The sequence below is a fragment of the Pituophis catenifer genome, unplaced genomic scaffold (assembly GCF_029215685.1).
Source record: "Pituophis catenifer annectens isolate HBS135680 unplaced genomic scaffold, rPitCat1.0.hap2 SCAF_7, whole genome shotgun sequence".
Lineage (NCBI taxonomy): Eukaryota > Metazoa > Chordata > Lepidosauria > Squamata > Colubridae > Pituophis > Pituophis catenifer.
In genome coordinates this window covers 23,592,518-23,613,403 of record NW_027256887.1, presented here as the reverse complement: position 1 = coordinate 23,613,403, position 20,886 = coordinate 23,592,518, and the positions used below count along the sequence as shown (strand labels likewise).

General features: G+C 38.1%; 1 protein-coding gene across 1 annotated transcript in view; it reads left to right on the top strand.

Annotated features, from left to right (window-relative positions):
- The window catches only part of CPED1 (cadherin like and PC-esterase domain containing 1), a 91,111-nt gene that overhangs the window by 3,582 nt on the left and 66,643 nt on the right, over positions 1-20,886 (top strand). Inside the window, exon 2 of the mRNA XM_070947354.1 lies at positions 14,288-14,465. Within this exon, the coding sequence (XP_070803455.1) occupies positions 14,288-14,465 (178 nt within the window). The remainder of the gene's footprint in view (positions 1-14,287; positions 14,466-20,886) is intronic.

Below are 20,886 nucleotides of genomic sequence, written 5' to 3'. Positions count from 1 at the left end.
GGGTTAGTTGTGGCAGCATCATTAGAGTTAAGAGTGATGGATAGGACTAGAATAGAGATCTGGCTCCCATTTGGAAAGACTCCAAGATCAACAACAGAGCTAAGGAAATGCTGAGATCTGTTCCACTAACTGCACTCTTTCAAGGCAGCATGTTATCTGCTTGCCTATAACATTACAAAGGCATTCGTATCCATTTTTCTCTGTTGGCTAGCTTGACTGACTGGGAGGCCAATGGCAATGTAGGTGCTGTGTTAAACAACAAACCTTTGTGTGTGTGTTTTAAGGGCTAAGAGGTTATAAAAACAGGAGACTCCAGATGTTCCTTTGCCCAGGTACCTCACAAATACATAAGAGCTGCTGCTTCTGATGAACTTTGACAGTACAAATACGGGAAGAAAAAGCAGATTGGAAAATATATCTCAATGTATGTGTATATATATATGTGTGTGTGTGTGTGTGTGTGTGTGTGTGTGTGTGTATGTATGTATGTATATATGTATGTATATATGTGTGTATATATATATATATATATATATATATATATATATATATATATATATATATATCAATTTTCTTACTTCTTCGTAGGGTTTATGTGATGCTACTGAGCTGGAGCTACAAAAAAAAAAAAACCTTGGCTACGTAGAGAAAACCTGGCTAGAAGAAAAACATATATATATATATATATATATATATATATATATATATATATATATATATATATATATATATATATATGTCTTTGGTTATTCGGGTTTTCTCCCGCATAAAATTGGAGGTGTCTTGGCAACGTTTCGACGAAGTCTCATTCGTTATCTTCAGGCTGGTGTTCTCGGCTTCGTGTTTCTAGGAGCAATAGTAGTGGAGTAGTGGAATAGTAGACACTACAGTGATGCACCAGAAGGGCTTGGGCATGTGGCAGATGACATTAGCACTTTTTATTCCTGAAGACACCAGGGCTCAGCTATGACTCAATGAAACAAAATAACAAAAGCTTGAAAAACAGGGACTAGAAGAATCTTGTCTTTGGTGTTCCAACATTTTAAAGTGTAATATGTAATTATGACAATCTCATAATCATAATTCAGTAGCAATACACACACATACAGACACACAAATGTATTTGTACATAGAAATTCACAACTATGCATACATAGACACATTATTTTCAGAACCCCCAGAGCAAACAAACTACTAATAAAATCCCTCAGTTTAAAAATGCATGTGTAAGTACAAACTCCAATTATAAAATTTAACTGATAAGACTGTTAGCTTTAATTTATAAAAACTGTAACTGTAACTGTAATAAAAGAACTTTAGTAGCCAAAATGTGACATTTATCTTTTAATCAGAAATTAAATCAAATCCACTTAAATTACCAATTACAAAGTAAAAATGTTTACAACTTTTATTTATTTTCTGGCCTCCCCATGCCAATTTGTATCATTTTATCCAATTCTAGAATATTATAAGGAAGTTTGGTCTATTCCAGTGCTCTCACTGATAATATATTTTTTTCTTTTCTAAAAAAAATCCCCGAGCATATTCCCTTGCATGCTCCTAAACCATTGGATTCTTTGGCATTCTCTGTAAGATTACACCACTGGGCATGGTATTACATATCTCATAGGAAAAAAGTAAACATTCTTACAGAGATCCTTCATACATTAGGACTATGGTTCTGGATGTCTATAACCTCAACCTGATCACTGTAATTGGCTTCCCTTTGATGGAAATTCAGGAAGGCATCCAAGAAGGATCAAACTGGAGCTTGTCATCTTTGCAAAGTATGTGCAGTTGCTTAGTTTAAAGATGAAGAGTGAACAAGATTGCTATACTGAAAGATATTGTCATACATTCAGTTACAAGAAGGATTTCTAATCAGGATGATTAAACCATGATTAACTACAATTCATATTTATAATTATCCTTATCTGGCACACTTTCCTATAAATGGATAGAAGGAGATGCAAATAATTTAATCTGGAGATAACAAATGAAAGGAAAATTTGGAGCTAGTTAAATAGCCCACTCTGATTATGAATTATGGCTTAGAATAAATGCTGAATTATTTTGTTTTGATGCAAGAAAACTACAGTGAAGTGATTTCCATTGCAATTTTACTTGTATTTTTCCTCTGGAGGAAACTTTGATTCCAAAACTATATTTTAGGAAAGGATTCAGAGATGGGGTTCTGACCAGTTCTGGAGAACCGGTAGCAGAAATTTGGAGTAGTTTGGAGAACCGGTAAATACCACCTCTGACTGGCCCTGCCCCCATCTATTCTCTGCCCCCTGAGTCCCAGCTGATTGGGAGGAAATGGGGATTTTGCAGTAATTTTCTCCTGGAGTGGGGAGGGAATGGAGATTTTTCTACTTACCTTTACTACTGTTTCGCAACGGGAGCGTGCATGTGCATGCTTCTGCACATGTGCAGATTGTCAATTATGATGTCCGGGTGGGTGGGCGGAGTCTCCCATCGTTTTTACTACCGGTTCGCAAGAACTGGACAGAACCAGGAGCATCCCACCACTGGAATGGAGATTTTACAGTATCCTTCCCCTGCCACGCTCACCAAGCCATGCCATGCCCACCAAGCCACACCTACAGAACTGGTAGTAAAAAAATTTGAAACCTGCCACTGAAAGGATCCTGCATTTTATACTGGATTTATAATCCCACGTCTGAGAATTTTGGCAGCTTTAGTCTTCTCACACCTGGAGGCCGTCAGAGAGTGGAAAGCTGATCTAAATAAAACAACTGGCAATATCATGAACTGCAACATGCATGCACTGAAAATAAGTGAGCCAAGGAGTTTTGAGCTTTAGTGACATTCTTCCTCTGAAGCAAACTACAGCAGATCTTACTGTGAATGGCTCAGCCTGCTTTAATGTGCCTGTAATCAAAGCATATCTTCTGATTTTTGTGGCTGCTCTATATTTAGGCAGCAAACAATGAGAAACACAGGAACATTCCAGTCTTTTCAACCCAAAGCCCACTCCTTCCCAAACAAAAATACTACAGACATAAAAAGCTAACGTGTTTTAAATAGCTTTCAGAAAACTGCAACGACAAAAAGGAAATTCACTTATTTCTAGAAATACAGGAAACATAAAAATGTTAAATCTGATAAACTACATCCACAAAACACACGCTGGAAGATTGTGTAGGGAAGTGCTTGTAATAATGCAAAGAAGTATGTTTTAGAAATACTCATATTATTTCCTCCCTCCTCAGGTGAACCACCACCTTTACTCAAACTAAATACTGTTAACTAATTGACCTTATTTGCCTGGATGTGTTTTTTCTTACTTTTTTAATACTCCAAGCCATAATTTATGTCATATACAGATACAAATTAATCATCAATTTATAATTACGTATTTCACTTTCTTATTCCAGGTTTCTTTACATTGATTAGTCTCATAACTGCATATTTCTTCAACATTAATATATGAAGGCAACAGGCTAGTTCAGAGCACAGGGAGGCCATGTAATGCACAGGTCTCTCCTTTAACATCCCACTCCCAGCATCTGCTGAATAAAGCAGCTTCTTTGTTTGGCTTAATGACAAGGGTGGCCCTTTCTATCAGAGGCATGACACAGTTGGATAGGGTAACTCACAATTTAGCTTGTTTTCCAAAAATTCTCTTGACCACTCCTAAAGCTTCTAAACTGAATGCAGCTGATAGTGTGAATTTAACCCCTTTTTCTTTTAGCAATGCATTAACTGTTGTGACATAACTTTACTGTGATTGGCTTTTTTGTTCCTGCTCTGAAATAGGCAAGAAATCATATTTAAACAAATAAATAAATAAATAGGTTAGGCAGTCAATTGGACAGTAATTATCTGGTTTGTGAACAAAGACAGAATATTCCACTATTTTATCATAAAAAATGGCATTTATTTGGTTCAAAACTCTTGATTTATTTATGTATTTAATCAAATGTATAGGCTTCCTCAATTACGGTGAAGTTACAAGGTGAAAAAATATTCACCTATTACTACTTATCTCACCACATTCTGGACTAGCTGTAATTTCTGACTGGTCTTCAAGAGTAATCCCATGTAGAAAATATTGCAGTATTCCAAATGGGAGATGGTTAGGGTATAAGTGATTGTGAGAAGCGTGTCCTGATTCAGGAAAAATTGTAACTGCTACAAGAGATTGAGCTGTGCAAGACCTTCCTGGCCATGGCTGACAATAGGGCAGGGGTGTCAAACTTGATTTGTGTTTCACCTCGGAGGGCCGGGGGGTGATGTGTTGCCAGGGGTGGCCGTGGCCATGGTGGCCGTGCTCATGGTGGGCGTTTGGCATAGGTTCAAGATGTATTTTTTTCCCTTCTGTTTTTTCTTTCCACAGTTCTTTACTATAACCATTTTCCTATGTCTTCTTCCAGATATTACTGGCAAACATTTATTACTTATTCTTCATACTCTACTAAATTTTTTATTCCTAAATTTATACCCCATTGTTTAATAGTAAATTGCTTTTCCAGGCAGAAAAACCATTTATACTATTGTATTTTTATTATTCAACTAATAATAAAAATACAATAGCATAAATAACATGATAATACAAGATCTAACAACTGAGGTAAATTTCCAGGATAGTAAATAGAAATGGCTGTCAATTATAGATTGTTGATTGTAGATTAAATGGACCTACAGTGTGTAAAATCTGGCATTAAACTGTAGTATTAACATAGGATATTGCTTGTTTTCTATCCGGATCAGGCACTTACTTGAGGCCACATAATTGTAATCCAATCCAATCCAGTTTTCCTGAAGCACGGCTGAAAACAAGCCATGTGGCCCATTCTTGGTCGGCAGACAGTTGCTGGAGTCTGGGGTGGCTGAAAATGGGCCACACGGGCCTGCATTCGGCCCATTTTGGCCAGCAGAGGCACCGCAGGTCGGTCCTTTGATATTTCCAGGCCAGCCCCGTGGGCCAGATTTTAACACCCCGCAGGCTGGATTCGGCCTGCGGCCTTGAGTTTGACACCCTTGCAATAGGGCGACCACCTTCACAGCTTCCAATGTTTCTTCAAAGAGCCAGGTAAAGGTTAGAGACAGACATCAGGGGCTGCTGGCAGATCTGGGAAACATAAACAATGAGCATGAGAAGGAATGGACAACTTGTTAACTGTTTTAATACTATGGTAGTATGTTAAAATTTTTGCAGTCGCACGCATTTGCAATACCTGTGGCATAATTGTATTAGAAAAAAATACAAGAAGAAAACCTGGTCAGTTTCAGAACTGGGTCATGAAAAATAATGCATGAACAAGCTACTTGAAGCAGAAGTAGTTTATTCAATAGATGGAGTTCATCAATCGAGATAGTTACAAGATCAGGGTGTTGAGACTGATACTATCTGTGAGAAAAATGGTCCTTTATGAAATCTGTGAGCAGATCATTTGAAATTCTTATTCTGGTGGACATGCAACTCCAGTGGGGGAAAGACGCCTTGCTGGGAGTGTGGATATTTGCCCCATTGTGCATGTCTATGTGCAGAATTTGTGGAGCCATACTTGTGTTCAGAAAGTGACAGGAAGGGATTTAATTATAATTTTAATTTGCCGCTTTTGTGTGCTTTTTCTGCGGTGAGCTGCATTTTTAACAGTTTTAGCCTAAGCAGCTGAAACAAGCTTAAAGAGTCTTTTGCAGCACTGTTTCTTCTGACTCACAACCTTGCATATTCTGGTTTATGTTAGGTGAGGTGCATTTTTATGAATAGAGATGATGGCAAGAAAGGCATGTGAATATGATTTTTTCACCTTACAATTGCATATTGTTAGAGCAGTTGAGTTGGGGAAAGCAAAGCATATCTTTTGAACAATGGAGAGTATGTTAGAAAAAGAAAACTCCAGGAACATGTCTGCAACTTCTGGGAGAGATGGGGAAAAATAGGTTGCCTTAATCTCACAGAGAACTGCTGGGAAAACTCCCCTCCCCCAGTAACTGGATTTATTTTGTTGATAAAAAATGGTAAAAATGCTAAAAAAAAGGGCAAAATTCAATGCTAAACTAATACAGGTAATCCTCAACTTACAACCACAATTGAGCCCAACTTTTCTGTTGTTAAGTGAGATATTGAAATGAATTTTGCCCCATTTTATGACCTTTCTTGCCACAGTTGTTAAGTGAATCACTGCAGTTGATAAATTAGTAACAGTTGTTAAGTGAATCTGGCTTCCCCATTGACTTTGTTTGTCAGAAGGTTGCGAAAAGCAATCAAATGATTTTAGGACGCAGCCAGGGTGAATGTGAACCATTCATAAATGTGAACCAGATGCCAAGCATCTGAATTTTGATCACATGTCCATGGGGATGCTACAAAAGTTGTAACTGTGAAAAACAGTCATAAGTCACTTTTTTCAGTGCCGTTGTAACTTTGATTAGTCACTAAATGAACTGCTGTTAAGTCAAGGACTACCTGTAGTCTTCTTTTTCCCCACTCTATTTCCTTAGCATTAGAAATATGCTTAAAAGCTGCTGTAGAAGGTTAGGGATAAAAGTGGAAATACCTTCTTTGATTTCAGTATTACTATTTGGTTCACTGTATAATTTTAGTTCTCACAATCCCTTGCTAAAGGTCATGTGACTAGCACTGATGGAAACTGAAGTCAAAAAGGTCTGGAAGGCAGCAGATAGGCCTACTCACTGCCTACAGACATAACTGAATTAAGACTGAAATAATATCTACAACTTGAAGTAGATCTTCCAAAACTTTAACACATGCAAAGCAAAATAAAATGTCTAGTTTATGTCCTGAAAGTAGTTCTGCTTTCTAGCATAATTTAAAAATGAAGTTTCCTGAATTTCAAAGGGGAACTATAGTTTCTACCAATGAATGCCAAATTCTTTATGCTTCAGTTCAAGCATATTTATTCAATTAGTGATACAGCAGCCTCTTTATAGAGGAAAACACTTCTGGCCAAATGCCAAATGAACCTCGTTTTACATTTTGTGCTATTTAAAGTAGAACCCACCAGAGCCACTCTTAGTTAAGCAGCTCTAAAACCAAATGAAATAAATAAAACTGAAGAAAAAGTTCAAACACCTGCATTTATTCCTTTTTAAATTATATTATTATAGATCTTGATACATTATACATTGTATTGTTTCGAAACCTACTTGTTTTTACAGGGAAACCTACCTTGTGTTTACAGAGAAAAATAAAAGCTGAACTCCATTCTTTCAGACCAAGAATCAAACAGTCTGTAATTTTTTTTCCAAACACTTTGAAAATGTGGTATTAGATGATTTGTTGTACATTGCAATTTTTTTTTCCAGGAGAGACCTATTTTTAATTATGATCATTGTGCATAATAAAAAAAAATATTGCTGGAACTGGCTTACAGGTAGTCCTTGAGTTACAAATGTAATGGACCCTGCCCATTCCATTGGTAACCCGAGATTCGTGGAAGTGAATCTTGTACCTTGAACTAGATCACTCCCTGCTTTGGCCCACACATTCGATAATCGAATGCGCAGCTCCTTAAGTGCACATGAGGTATCTCAGGATGGGGAAAGCCATGGGGGGGCCTAGTGATGGAATAGATCACCTACTTCAGACCATCCAAGGCCTCCCCCAACCCACAGATACCTCATTCTCCTTCCCCTGTGTAATCAACACAATTACTCCCTCCCCCCCTTCCTACCATGCTGGGTGACTTACATTATGAAGATCTGTCTCCTCTTGTGCCTGTTTCTTTGCTTGCTTCGTCCTTTCTCATCAGCAAAGGGCTTGATGAGGCTTCTGGTGATAAAAAAAAGGAGGCCAGAAGGGCTGCATATGGCCTTCCAGGTCTCCTTTTTCATTGCCAGAGGCCTCGTCAAGTGGATCTCCGGTGAGAAATGAATGCTCAGAAGGCCGCATGCAGCCTTCCAGTCCTCCTTTCTCATCAGCAAAGCACTTTAGGCTTTGGCAGCCCTTTTCAAAAAGCCTTTCTCAACTTTGGGAACTTGAAGATATGTAGTCTTCAGTTCCCAGTATTCCCAAACCAGCATGTTGGCTGAAGAATTCTGGAAAATGAAGTCACACATCTTGAAAGTTGTCAAGGTTGAGAAACACTGCTCTATTTGGTGCCTGTATGCTATTTTTAACATCTCAATCCCTTCAGTCAGGGATTGATAAATAAATGAATGTATTTGTTGTTACAAAAAAGAGCAATGTACATGACAAAGATTGATTTAATCTGTAACTTTTGATGCTTCGTGGTACAAGGCGTTCTTTGACTTAACTGAATTAACAAAAGCTAGCATAAATCAAAAGGTTTTGTGAGAGGTGTGAACATAGCTAGACTTTGGCAGACTTCCAGACTGTACACAAGTTTCTAAAATTGTCTCTTGTGCTTCCTTGCTGGCTCTTCTTACCTGGCATTTAGATAGTAAACTCAAGAAAACTTCCATATGTCACATTCCACTGGATCATAGGAGATGATTCATAGGTATATTGCATTTAGGTAGCATAAGGCTTTATGTGTGGAAATTAGAAATACTGTCAAAGCCTGTTCAACATGGCTCAGATTTTGCTTCCTCTTAAAGTGAACGAATCTGGTTCTAAAATCAAACATTTTCTATCAAATGCACATTTATTCAGCAACTGTTTGATATTGTTGTAACAACGGGTGTCCTGAATTCCTGTATTATTTCAATTTTTTCATGGCAAAACTGATTCCTTCCTTTTTCTACCACAATTCATTGAAGTTGATTTGAAGTACATGTAGTCCTCAAATTACAACCATTCATTTAGCAACTATTCAAAGATATGACCCTGAAAACAGTGACTTTTGACTGATCTGCATGCTTACAACTGTCTCAGCATCTTCACAGTCATGTGATCAAAATCGGGTGCTTGGCAATCGGCATGTATTTACAATGGCTACCATGTCTCAAGGTCAGATGATTGCCATTTGTGACATTCCCAACTGGCTTCCAACAAGCAAAGTTAATGGGAGAAGCTGGATTCTCTTGATGGCTGTATATGCTTCACTTAACAACTGCAGTGATTTAACAATTGGGGCAAAAAGATTGCAAAATTGGATGTGATTCACTGAACTATTATTTGCTTAGCAATCAATTCTGGTCATAAATCAAGGACTAACTGTATACAAATAACATCTTAATACATTTTTATAAATGATCTTCCTTTCTGAGGGGCAAACTACTGCTGATCTAAAGAGTTGTAAGAATAGATAAGAATTCATAAGTCATATGAAATATCTCAAGTATCAGTTGAGAAATGGTATCACAAGTTTGGCATTTAGAAAGAAATGTAGATTTTAACTCTTTCTTCTTGACCCAATGTTCGTGGTTAAATTCTACACACACACGCACACATTGCTGTATCCTCTTCTAGGAAAAGCATATGTGACAACACTCCGATAAAAATGTAGAGTATGTTGGTCTTTTGGCTCCAAAATTTGAAGGCATCTATTTTGGCTTTTAGTTGTAGCGTTTTAAGTCTTCCATTCTTATTAAAACAAATATTACCTTTATTTAGTGTGCAAACTGCAAAAATCAAGACAGAGTTCAATTGTGCAAAATAAGTTTGTTCAATTTTATTTTGAATCTAAGAGGAAGCAAGATTTTCCATAGAAATCCACTCCTTCCAAACTTCTCCACATTGCACTTCTACTGAATTTCAAAAGTAAATTTTGTATTCTGGCATTTGGAATCTGGTCAAAGTCAACACACTGCCTTATGCAGGAAGTAATGGAACAGTCACCCAAATAAATATCAGTCATCACAAATGTTTCTATTATTGCTATTACACACAGCAATGCAAAATCACAGCTGCAAGTTTCTTAGCTGGTGTTGGCTTTCATTCTCATCAAGTTCTTCCTAAGAACTTAGGATGTCATAATATATTGGCAAAGTACATGTGCAGATCCAAATGTGGCCTTGTGTAATTAACAGGTATATTTTTTCAATGTGCAGATGTTTTAAGTACTATCCAAGACTTCTCGATACCAATAGGTCCACCACTGACTGTGCCGTAATCGTTCAATTTTAATTTTCAGATGTTAATACTTTATGATCTTTTCCAGTTCTTTGCCTTTATTATACTACCGGGTTTCCCCGAAAATAAGATCCTGTCTTATATTTTTTTTGAACCCTGAAATAAGCCCTTGGCCTTATTTTTGGGGAGGTCTTATTATTTTGGAGTGCGTAGAGCAAGACAGGGCTCCTCTTGCCATCTTGCCTGATTTCCAGCTCTGTCTCCCTAACCCTAACCAGAGGAAATGATGAGGACCACATGAGCATGTGTTTAAATATTTTCGGGGAGGGCTTATTTTTGGGGGAGGGCTTATTTTCAGGGGAGGGCTTATTTTTGAGAAAACACAGTATCCCTTGATATTGCCACACTGTCATTAATATATGTCTATGGAGATTCTCAATCATCCAGTTCATGGTTGTCAGAAATGTGCTTTTTCAAGAGGCAACTGCACTTTCTTGTTTTTCTTTGAAGACATTTCCTTTCTCATCCATTCTTCAGCTCTGACTGGATGGTGGGGAATGGAAGGATTTATATTCCTTGCAGACAGCTGGTCATTTGCATTCTTTTAGGAATTGTTGAGGCCACTTGGGGGTTTATCTGTGTCCTCAGGGTCACCTGAGTGATGCAAATGGGTGTGGAGCCCTCTTGGAACTGCTGAAAGGACTGTGTTGTAGACTAGACATAGATGATGTTATATCCCTCCCCATCTGTTGACTGAGGGCTGTTAAATTTTGACATAGATGGCCTCTTTGACCCTTCTTTCAAACCAACGGTCCTCTCTCACCGAAATGCAGACTTTGCTGTCTTCAAAAGAGTGGCTTTTGTCTTTTAAATGCAGATGGACTGCTGAATCTTGTCCTGATGGGTTTGTTCTCTTATGCTGTGCCATGCATTTATGAAGTGTTTGTTCTGTTTCCCCAATCTGCATATATCTCACTGCATTGTACTGCATATACCATGTTGCTCAGTTTATGTCTGGGTGTTTTATTCTTGGGGTGGACCAGCTTCTGCCTTAGAGTATTCTTTGGTTTAAAATGTGCCTATATGTTGTGTTGGCTTAAGATCCTCCTGAGCATTTCAGATATTACTGCCATGTATGGAATGACAACATTGCTTCATTTATTGTTATCTTTATTGTCTTTTATGGAAGAGCTCCTGCTGGATCATTTTTATAATTTGACGAAGGCCAATTTGGGATAGCCACACATTCTGATGGCTTCCTTGATGTGTTTTAGTTCTTTTTCTTTCCTATCTTTGCTGGTTGTCAGGCCTTCCACTCAGTGGTGTAGGATTCAACTCTGCACTACTCAGGTGTACCTGAGGACACAAATAAACCTCCAAGTGGCCTCAACAGGCCTCAAGGAATGCAAATGACCAACTGTCTGCAAGGAATATAAATCCTTCCATTCCCTACCATCCAGTCAGAGCTGAAGAAGCTTCTTGGATAGAAGCGAAACTTCTTCAAAGGAAAATCAGAAAGTCCAGTTGCCTGTTGAAAAAGCACCCTTGGGGCTGTCATTAATATAGTAATATAATGATTACATTCTGTATATGTGTATTTATTAAATACATTTTATTTATTTATTTATATTTATACATTATTAATTAAATACAATTATTAAAAACATTTGAAATATTTTTTTCAAAATTTTTGTTCTGATTTTGGCTGTCCTATTATTTCTGAGAAAGTTTGTACTGCGTATTGAAAAGCCCTAGATTTTTGTAGATCTCAAACTGACAACAGTCATATAGGAAAGGGAAAAGATAAGAAAGTAGAAGCAGAAGCAGATAAAAAAAGACAAAGGTTGTTCCAGAAGAAGGGGTGTTTTGAGGATAAAGAACATTTCATTCCTCACTATTAGACAAATAGGTTATAAATATGGCAAGGACAGAGAGCAGATATATTTACAAGACTGTAATTTTATTCCCATGCACTTCCTTTGCACTCCTATTACTTTTGCTTATAAACACAATGCATTTGATGGGAATATTTTAATAGTACCGAGTTTTAATATATAGAAACAGTGAACTAATAATTTAACAAATGATAAACGTATCAATGTTAAATGGAAAAGATGTGTGTTCTATAATAAACTAGACAAGTATTAGTCATTCATCAAAGGTTATACAAGTTATGTGTCTCCTTCCTGAACATAATTTAACACTTGAGCCAAGTGTAACATAAAGCAACTTCCTGTAACTCATAAAAAGGTTGTTGTGAATATCACTTTATACCTACCAGGTTACCAGACTAATCAAGAGTTCAAAGCAGTTTGAACTAGACTTGTTTACTAGACTGAAAGATCTCCCTTTCTTCTTTTGAACAATGCCCATTCTGAAATTTATAACCACATTTGCACAATTGTTCTTGTAAGCATGCCAATTATTTAATAATCCCAAAGCTTTGATTATTCAGGGTTTTTTTTAACCTCCAGTTTTATCTTTTGTAGGGAATAATAAAATTGTACTCAAATGCTACCTTCAGAAGAAAGATGTTCTGCAAAGCTGTAGCAAAAAATAAGTCTGCTTTTTAAACTTGCAATTTCATTAATTATCTCCCACCTCAGTTGAAGCAATCATCCTTTTATTTATTTATTTTTTTAAAAAATTTCTTTATTATTAAAAAAGTTGGACATGGTTATCTCCACCATACAAAACTTGGAGTTATCTCTGCCATACAGAACTAAAGCATAACACAAGCCCCTTGTGTGTTCAATATATATTACTAATTGCTAATTATATACACATACTTTTATAGACACTTACATTTACATATATTACATCTTATTTCAATCTACACATCCTTGTTCTTATTTGTTCCGGCTTCCATTCCTTAAATCTAACCATTTGGAACCACTATTCCAAATTTCATAGTATTCTGTCTCTCCTTTATTTTTCAGTTCCAATGTCAAACTATCACATTCTGTGCAGTCAAATATTTTCTTCATTATTCAATCTTCCATTTATTTCCTTTCATCCGGAATTCCATTTCAAATGTATTTAGTTTGGTCTGCCTTTATAAGTCTCAGATCATGGGACGCTTATGTTGAACAAGCTGTTTGTTACAAATGGAACACAGCATTTTACACGCTACTATGAAAACTCTCAGTGCTGATTAAATGGTATGCAGCATTCATGTTCTCACTTATCAACAATGAGATTATTATTTTACATAAATCGTCTGTTTAAGCAACAGTTTGCCATGATCAGAAATATGCACCATTCCTTGTTAATTTGGTAACGTATACTGCACAGGGCAGAGGTGAACAATTTGTAGCCCTCCAAATATTGATGAATAAGAGTTCCTAGGACCCTTATAACTGGACAAATTTCCTAGAGATGCTGTTCAGTGGTATTGAGAGAGTCACATGTTGCCGACTCTGGGGTAGGACTTTTGTTGTTGTTGTTGTTCTTGCTAATTTAGCACTCTATGGATATAGCGAACCAACTAATTTTGAGAGATGTGGTGCAATTCCCTGCAATTTACCAGGTGCACAAAAGCTATAGCAATAGCATTTAGACTTATATACTGCTTCACAGTATTTTACAGCCCTCTCTAAGTAGTTTACAGAATCAGCATATTGCCCCCAACAATCTGGGTCCTGTAGTCAGGCTTCTGTGCCAAATTTTGTCAAAATAAAGTAGACTTGTGACTATGTATTTAACAACGGTTCGAAATTACAGTGGCATTGGAAAGAGTGTCTACTGACCTGTTCTTGAAGTTCCAACTGTCACATTACCTCCATGGTCCTGTGATCACAATTTTGGTGCTTTGTGACTGACCTGCATTTGCAACAGTTGCAGCATCTTGTAAGCACGTGATCTCAAACTGCAACTTTACCATGCACTTCCGATAAGCATAGTCAATTGGGACATCTGGATCCACTTAACATTGTTGTGATTCACTTAACAACCATGTGATTTGCCTAATGACTGTGATAAAATGGTCATAAAATCAGATCTGGTCACCTTATGACTCAATGATTACATCACTTTACAACCAAAATTCTGATCCAACCTATGGTCATAAGTCAAAGATTACCTGTAGCTTCCTCTCCAGGAATACTACTATTCATGAGAAAGGGAGTCCAAAAGAACTCAGTAGGGCATTAGATAGCCATTGCCCACATTCACCTGTGATTATTGTGATTGTGTGAATAACTTGGTTCTATGAAACAATTGTAAGGAAAAAGAGATCCAGTTTTCTATGTCATCATCTCATGGTCCTCGGCATTTCATTGCTTATTGTAATGTATGACTTTCTCTTTCTTGTTTCAGATTGAAGATACCAGTTTTAAGTTTTTTAATAACAAAGCTAAGGAAGCCATACTGCACATCCCTTCTTCTGGCAATGGACAAGATCTTCAATTATATCAGCAAATCCTTACACAACACAATTATAGAGTTACAGTCATTGAAGACAGGAAACTAAACAGAAATGAACATTTACATCCAGGTGAAAATTATTAATTATTTCCTAACTATAACAGGATTTTATTTTAGAATAGAATAGAATAACAGAGTTGGAAGGGACCTTGGAGGTCTTCTAGTCCAACCCCCTACTTAGGCAGGAAACCCTACATCACTTCAGACAAATGGTTATTTATTTTTAGATGACTGTATATTACAGAACTGATAAAAACATTTTATTTCGTTCATCAGCTCTTATTTTGGCCTGTCATAGAACATACTATTTTATTTACTTTTTAAACTTGATATTACTTCTTATTTCTAAAAACAAAAAACAACAGAGAAATCAGAAAGCAAACAAAATGAAAGAAAAAAAACCCAAGCCAGGTTCCTGAGCAGAATCATCTTAAAAGCATAATAAATCAAAAGTTTTAAGGAAAAGCAGCAGAGAGTTTGTTCTAAATACATCCTTTGACTTCAGTTTAATGAAACTTAAAATCTACTTATATTTGAATGAATTTACATCTGAAATGAAGAATGGCTTGCTTAGATTCTTCCTGACAGTTGCATTCAGTATTTGTACCAAACGTATACAGTACATATTAGCAAACCAAGATTTCTTAATATTTCAAAGAATTGTGGCAAGAATTCCACCTTCCTCTATCTGGAGTTTTAAAGAAATTGCAATTCTCATAACAGCTAAAGTTGAGAAATTATCATATCAGATCCTGACTTCTTCTCAAACCTTAGTTTAAACAAGCAATAGACCTTTGAGGTTTAATGCGATGGATAAATATAATTAAAGTATATTGCAGAAAGCCCAAAGTGACTAAGAATTACTGCAGCTGTTGTAACAGAAAACCATGATTTCTCATTATATTCCCATCAAGCCTTTATCTGGTTCTATGTCAGAAGCCTGTAGTTTATTCTTTTTCTTTATTATAGTTTTAAATCTAAACTCTACTTGACTCGTTACAAAGTTTATGAAGGAGAAAAAAACCTTGTTGCTTTAAAGAAAGACAGTTGGAAAAGTTCCATTCCTGCTGGAAGTTTGGTATTGTTGTGCTCCAGCTGATGTGTTTAATCACAAAGAAGTTAGATTCTACTTCTTGCTAAACAGAATATAATTTTAAGATTAATTTCATTCTTTTTCCTACAGCGAATATGCCTTAATATACATCACATATAGTGCCTTTTCTTGCTAGTTAGGCAGAGTGGAAGCTTGTCCTCACTTATGGCAAACAAGAGTTATTGGTATAATGATAGCTTCATCTCTGCTCGCTGTACTCCATTTTTCATCTGAGTAGTGTTTTGTAACATGGAAAAAAAACATAAGCTTTCTAGAGATGAGATAAAATCAGGGCCATTTGGATGGGATAAAATTAGGGTTGCAAAGTTCTGGTAAGGCTATTAGTAATAACTTGCAATTCACAATGGAATTGTCTTTCTGGAAACACTAAAAATATCATTAGGATATATTTTATGAGGAAGACATAGTCCACTAACAAACTGAATTATATACTATTGTGTATTTACTAACAGTTCCTCCCACATTTCTTATTCCTTTGCTTTTAGAAAATTTCATATTGTTTTTGTTATTACTATTATTTAAATTTATATGCTGCCCAGATCCCACAAACTCTGGGCAGATTGCAAATTGTTTAGAACATTAAAAGTAGGAAACCAACAAGGGACAAAAAGAAGGGTGAAGGATGACAAAACAAAGGAAAACAACTGAACGTAGTCTAAAAAGAGGCTTCAGTCATCTTTGCCAAACACTTTGGCAAAGAGCCAAGTCTTTAAGGGCTTTCAAGACATCAGCAGGGTTGGGGCCATTAGGATACAGAGTGGGGAAGCTCATTCCAAAGGACAGGCTCTGCTACAGAGAAGATGCTCTTATGAGGATCTGATAGATGGCATTGTTTAATTATGGGTCATGCTGGCTGATGCTTCTTAAGCTGCTATCTCAAGACATCTGGAACACATCATGTTGGGAAAGGTCAAGATAAACAAGAAGGATCAGACTATCTGCTTTTCAGCTGTGGAGGTCCACATTTTATGCTCAGTAGTTATAAGCAACAGAAATTATTTACTGAATTTATTTAGTTAAGGTGTTGCCTATTCCAAACAAATGCTGGGCAGCTCACAATAAAATAAATAATAAAAGCACAATATAGAACAGAACAAGATGGATCTGGTTACTCTCTGAAAACAAAACATAGATCAAAACACACCCAACCAGAGGATTCATCCTAGGGCAAGGAAGAACAACCAGGTCTTCAAGGCCTTAGAGAAGACAAACAGATAGGAGGTACAGAGATTTCAGGTCAGATCTCATAGTGTTAGCATAAGAATTACTTCCACAGTAATAGCTAACATATCTTTGTAAGATCAAACTTTCCATGATCAACAATCAATTTTGCAGTTTTAGACAAATAGTCAGTCACCTTATAGGATGAGTCAGCCTCTCAACCTATCTTACATCACCAGATTGATTTGATTTGTTGTTGTTGTTGTTTCTTGGACAGAATAGAATATAACAGAGTTGGAAGGGACCTTGGAAGTCTTCTAGTCCAACCGTCCAACCCCCTGCTTAGGCAGGAAACCCTACACCACTTCAGACAAATGGTTATCTAGTCCCTTCTTAAAATCTTCCAGTGTTGGAGCATTTACAACTTCTGGAGGCAAGTTTTTCCACTGATTAATTGTTCTAACTGTCAGGAAATTTCTCCTTAGTTCTGATTTAATTATTTCATTTTGCAATGGAAGCTTCCATACCTTTACTTTATAGCAGTGGTGTCAAACTTGTGGCCTGCGGGCCAGATGCGTCACACGCTGGCCACACACACACCCAGTTTAGCGAAGGGGAAAAAGTCGCAATATGTCACCTGATGATGACGTAACGATGCGAGTTTGACACCCCTGCTTTAGAAGATGAGAATCTACTAATACCTCACCCTGCCCATGTGAGCAAAGTTAAACCAAGCAATCTAAAATATCAGCTGAATAGCTCTTTAAAAAGCATTGTTTGTAAACTGCCCAAGTCACTAGGTGAGATGGGTAGTGTAGAAATTTGACAAATATAAAATAAATAAATACAATTGTGATGGCCTAAAGAAATCCATAGAAGTAAGATACCAACACATATGCCACCACATTATACAATGTATTTACTGTATTTAGCATATGGCATATCATACATAGATTAGCAATATATATTAACATTTTATGTAGATTAGCAGAACACAATAAAATATAAATGTTTAAAAATACATTGGTATGTTCAAATACCAATGTCTAGGCCATTTAACCATCGAAGCACAGCATTGTTTATATTAAAAAAAATTAGATACTGGACCAGAATATGCCCTCAGCTTACAGTGAGTCACAATGTGATCTACAGTTTGATATGGGACCCCACAGTCACATTCAGGGGAGGATGCTATGCCACATTTATACAGAGAGTCCCAGCAGACACTATGTGAGGTGCGAAGTTCAAAGCCTGACATACAGTATTAGAGTAGTGTTACAGAAATTCCCATTATAGCTCTTACAAGAATGTGCAATAATATTAGAAATTTACATGTGCTGTACCTCTGTACTTGTTACTCTTATAGTCTTATATAAACAGTACTATTTAAATAGAGCTCTTAATATGACCTCATTGGGTGAATCTCTAAATAAATCTAAGAAATGAAATAGAAACACTGATAAAATAGTCCCACATACTTCTAAAGAACCAGCAAATTATAACTGTTTAAAATGGGGAAAACACACATTTTATAGTAGAAAATTATAGTAGATAACAAAGTAAGTATGCATTTGCGAAGTCAATCGTTGTAAAACTGCATAGTTGTTGTAAGGTACTATTGTTCATTTGATTAATTATCTAGTGAATTTGTTTCTTTTTCTTTACAAATCTCTATAATGAATTTTCCTATTTTATTTTCAATCTTTGAGATTTAAAGATGTAGTCTGTGCTGTGAAATATTAAATATTGCCAACCATAAAAAATAGTATAAATAAGAAATGTGATTCCTCACCCTTTAGTTTGCATAAAGATAAGTAATTATTTTTAATTACTTATAATTAAATAATGTAACTATTGCTTAACGCATTGTAAACCGCCCTGAATCTCCGGAGAAGGGCGGCATATAAATTGAACTAATAAATAAATAAATAAAATAAATTTGCTTTTATTCCAAGAATTGTAGAAATCAGTCTTGGAGCCTAGCATTCTGTAGAAGGTGGATCATTCCTATTTTAACAAAATCTGTTCTTAGCCCATTTTCAATAACTCTGACTTATCATGCCACTTCCTTTGAAAGATTCATGGCATTTTGAATTTAAAGATAAAAAAGCTGGAAGGTAGCCATGTGATCCTGGAAAAAGTTGTAGCTGTTTTGAAGAATTATAAACAAATAACAGAATAAAAGAGTTGAAAGGGAACTTAGAGATCTTCTAGTCCAACCTCCTGCTCAAGCAGGAAACCCTATACCACAGAGAAGGCCCTTCCCCTGGGTGTCGCCAGCCGGCATAACTTGGCCGATGGCACCCTGAGGAGTCCCTCTCTGTGGGAGCGAATTGGCCGGTGGGAGGCTACTGATGGCAGAAGTCGGTCTTGAAGGTATCCAGGTCCTGAGCCATGGAGCGCTTTAAAGGTGGTAACCAACACCTTGAATCGCACCCAGAAGACCACTGGGAGCCAGTGCAGCTCGCGCAGGAGAGGTGTCACATGGGCGCAATGAGTCACGCCCATAACCACCCACGCGGCCGCATTCTGGACCAGCTGGAGCTTCCGAGTGCTCTTCAAGGGGAGCCCCATGTAGAGAGCATTACAGTAGTCCAGCTGGGAAGTGACAAGGGCATTACAGTAGTCCAGCCGGGAGGTGACAAGGGCGTGAGTGACCGTGCGTAAGGCATCCCGGTCCAAAAAGGGCCGCAACTGGCAGATCAGGCGAACCTGATAGAAAGCCCCCTTGGTCATGGGCATCATATGTTCTTCTAAAGACAGCCATGCATCCAAGAGAACACCCAGATTGCAAGCCCTCTCTGTGGGAGGTAAAGATTCACCCCCAATAGTCAGCGATGGCACCAGCTGACTATATCGGGATGCCGGAAGCCACAGCCACTCGGTCTTGGAAGGGTTGAGTCTGAGCCTATTTCTCCCCATCCAGACCCGCACGGCCTCCAGGCAGCGGGACATCACATCAAGGGCATCATTGGGGTGGTCTGGGGTGGAGATGTACAACTGAGTGTCATCAGCGTACTGATGGACTCTCACCCCAAAACCACGGATGATCTCACCCAGCGGCTTCACATAAATGTTGAACAGAAGGGGCAAGAGGACTGACCCTTGCGGCACCCCCCCACGCAAGGTGCCTCAAGGTCGAGGTCTGCCCCCCTGCCAACACAAACTGAGAATGGTCGGAGAGGAAGGAGGTGCCTCCTATTCTTAACCCCCTCAACTGCTGCAGCATGATACCATAGTCGATGGTATCAAAAGCCGCTTAGAGATCTAATAGGACCAGGACAGAGGAGCAACCCCTGTCCCGAGCCCTCCAGAGATCATCCACCAATGCGATCAATGCCGTTTCCGTGCTGTACCCCTGCCTGAAGCCCGACTGGTACAGGTCCAGATAGATAGCTTCATCCAGGTACCGGGGAAATTGTCGTGCCACCACACTCTCAACAACCTTCGCCACAAAGCGAAGGTTGGAGACCGGATGGTTAGCTAATATAGCCAGGTCCAAGGATGGCTTCTTGAGGAGGGGCCTCACCACTGCCTCTTTCAAGGCGGTGGGAAAGGTGCCCTCACTCAGAGAAGCATTTATAATCCCCTGGAGCCAGCCTCGTGTGACCTCCCAGGAGGCCAATACCAACCAGGAGGGACATGGGTCCAATAAACATGTGGCAGCACTAATTCTCCCCAGAATCCTGTTCACGTCCTTGGGAGCCACAGGATCAAACTCTTCCCAGATAGTATTCTCAAGACCTACCCCCGTCTCCTCCCCTGGACTCACCCAGACGGAGTCGAAGCCTTCCCGAATCTGAGCAACTTTATCATGCAGGAATTGCACAAAATCCTCAGCTCGACCCTGCAAGGGATCTTCCCGCACTCCCCCCCAAAGAAGGGAGTGGGTCACCCTGAACAGAGCAGCTGGGCGGTTCTCTGCAGATGCGATAAGAGCAGAAAAATAATTAAATTTTGCCGCTTTTATAGCCACTAGGTAGGTCTTGATATAAGACCTCACCAGTGTTCGGTCAGAATCGGATTGACTATTCCTCCAAATGCTCTCTAGGCGTCTTTTCCAATGCTTCACTTCTCTCAGCTCCTCAGAGAACCAAGGTGCCAATTGAGATCGGCATTGGGTCAGAGGCCGCAAAGGCACGACGTGGTCCAAAGCTCCAGCGGCCGCACTATCCCAGGCGGCCATCAGTTCTTCAGTTGAGTCGTGTGCCAGAGT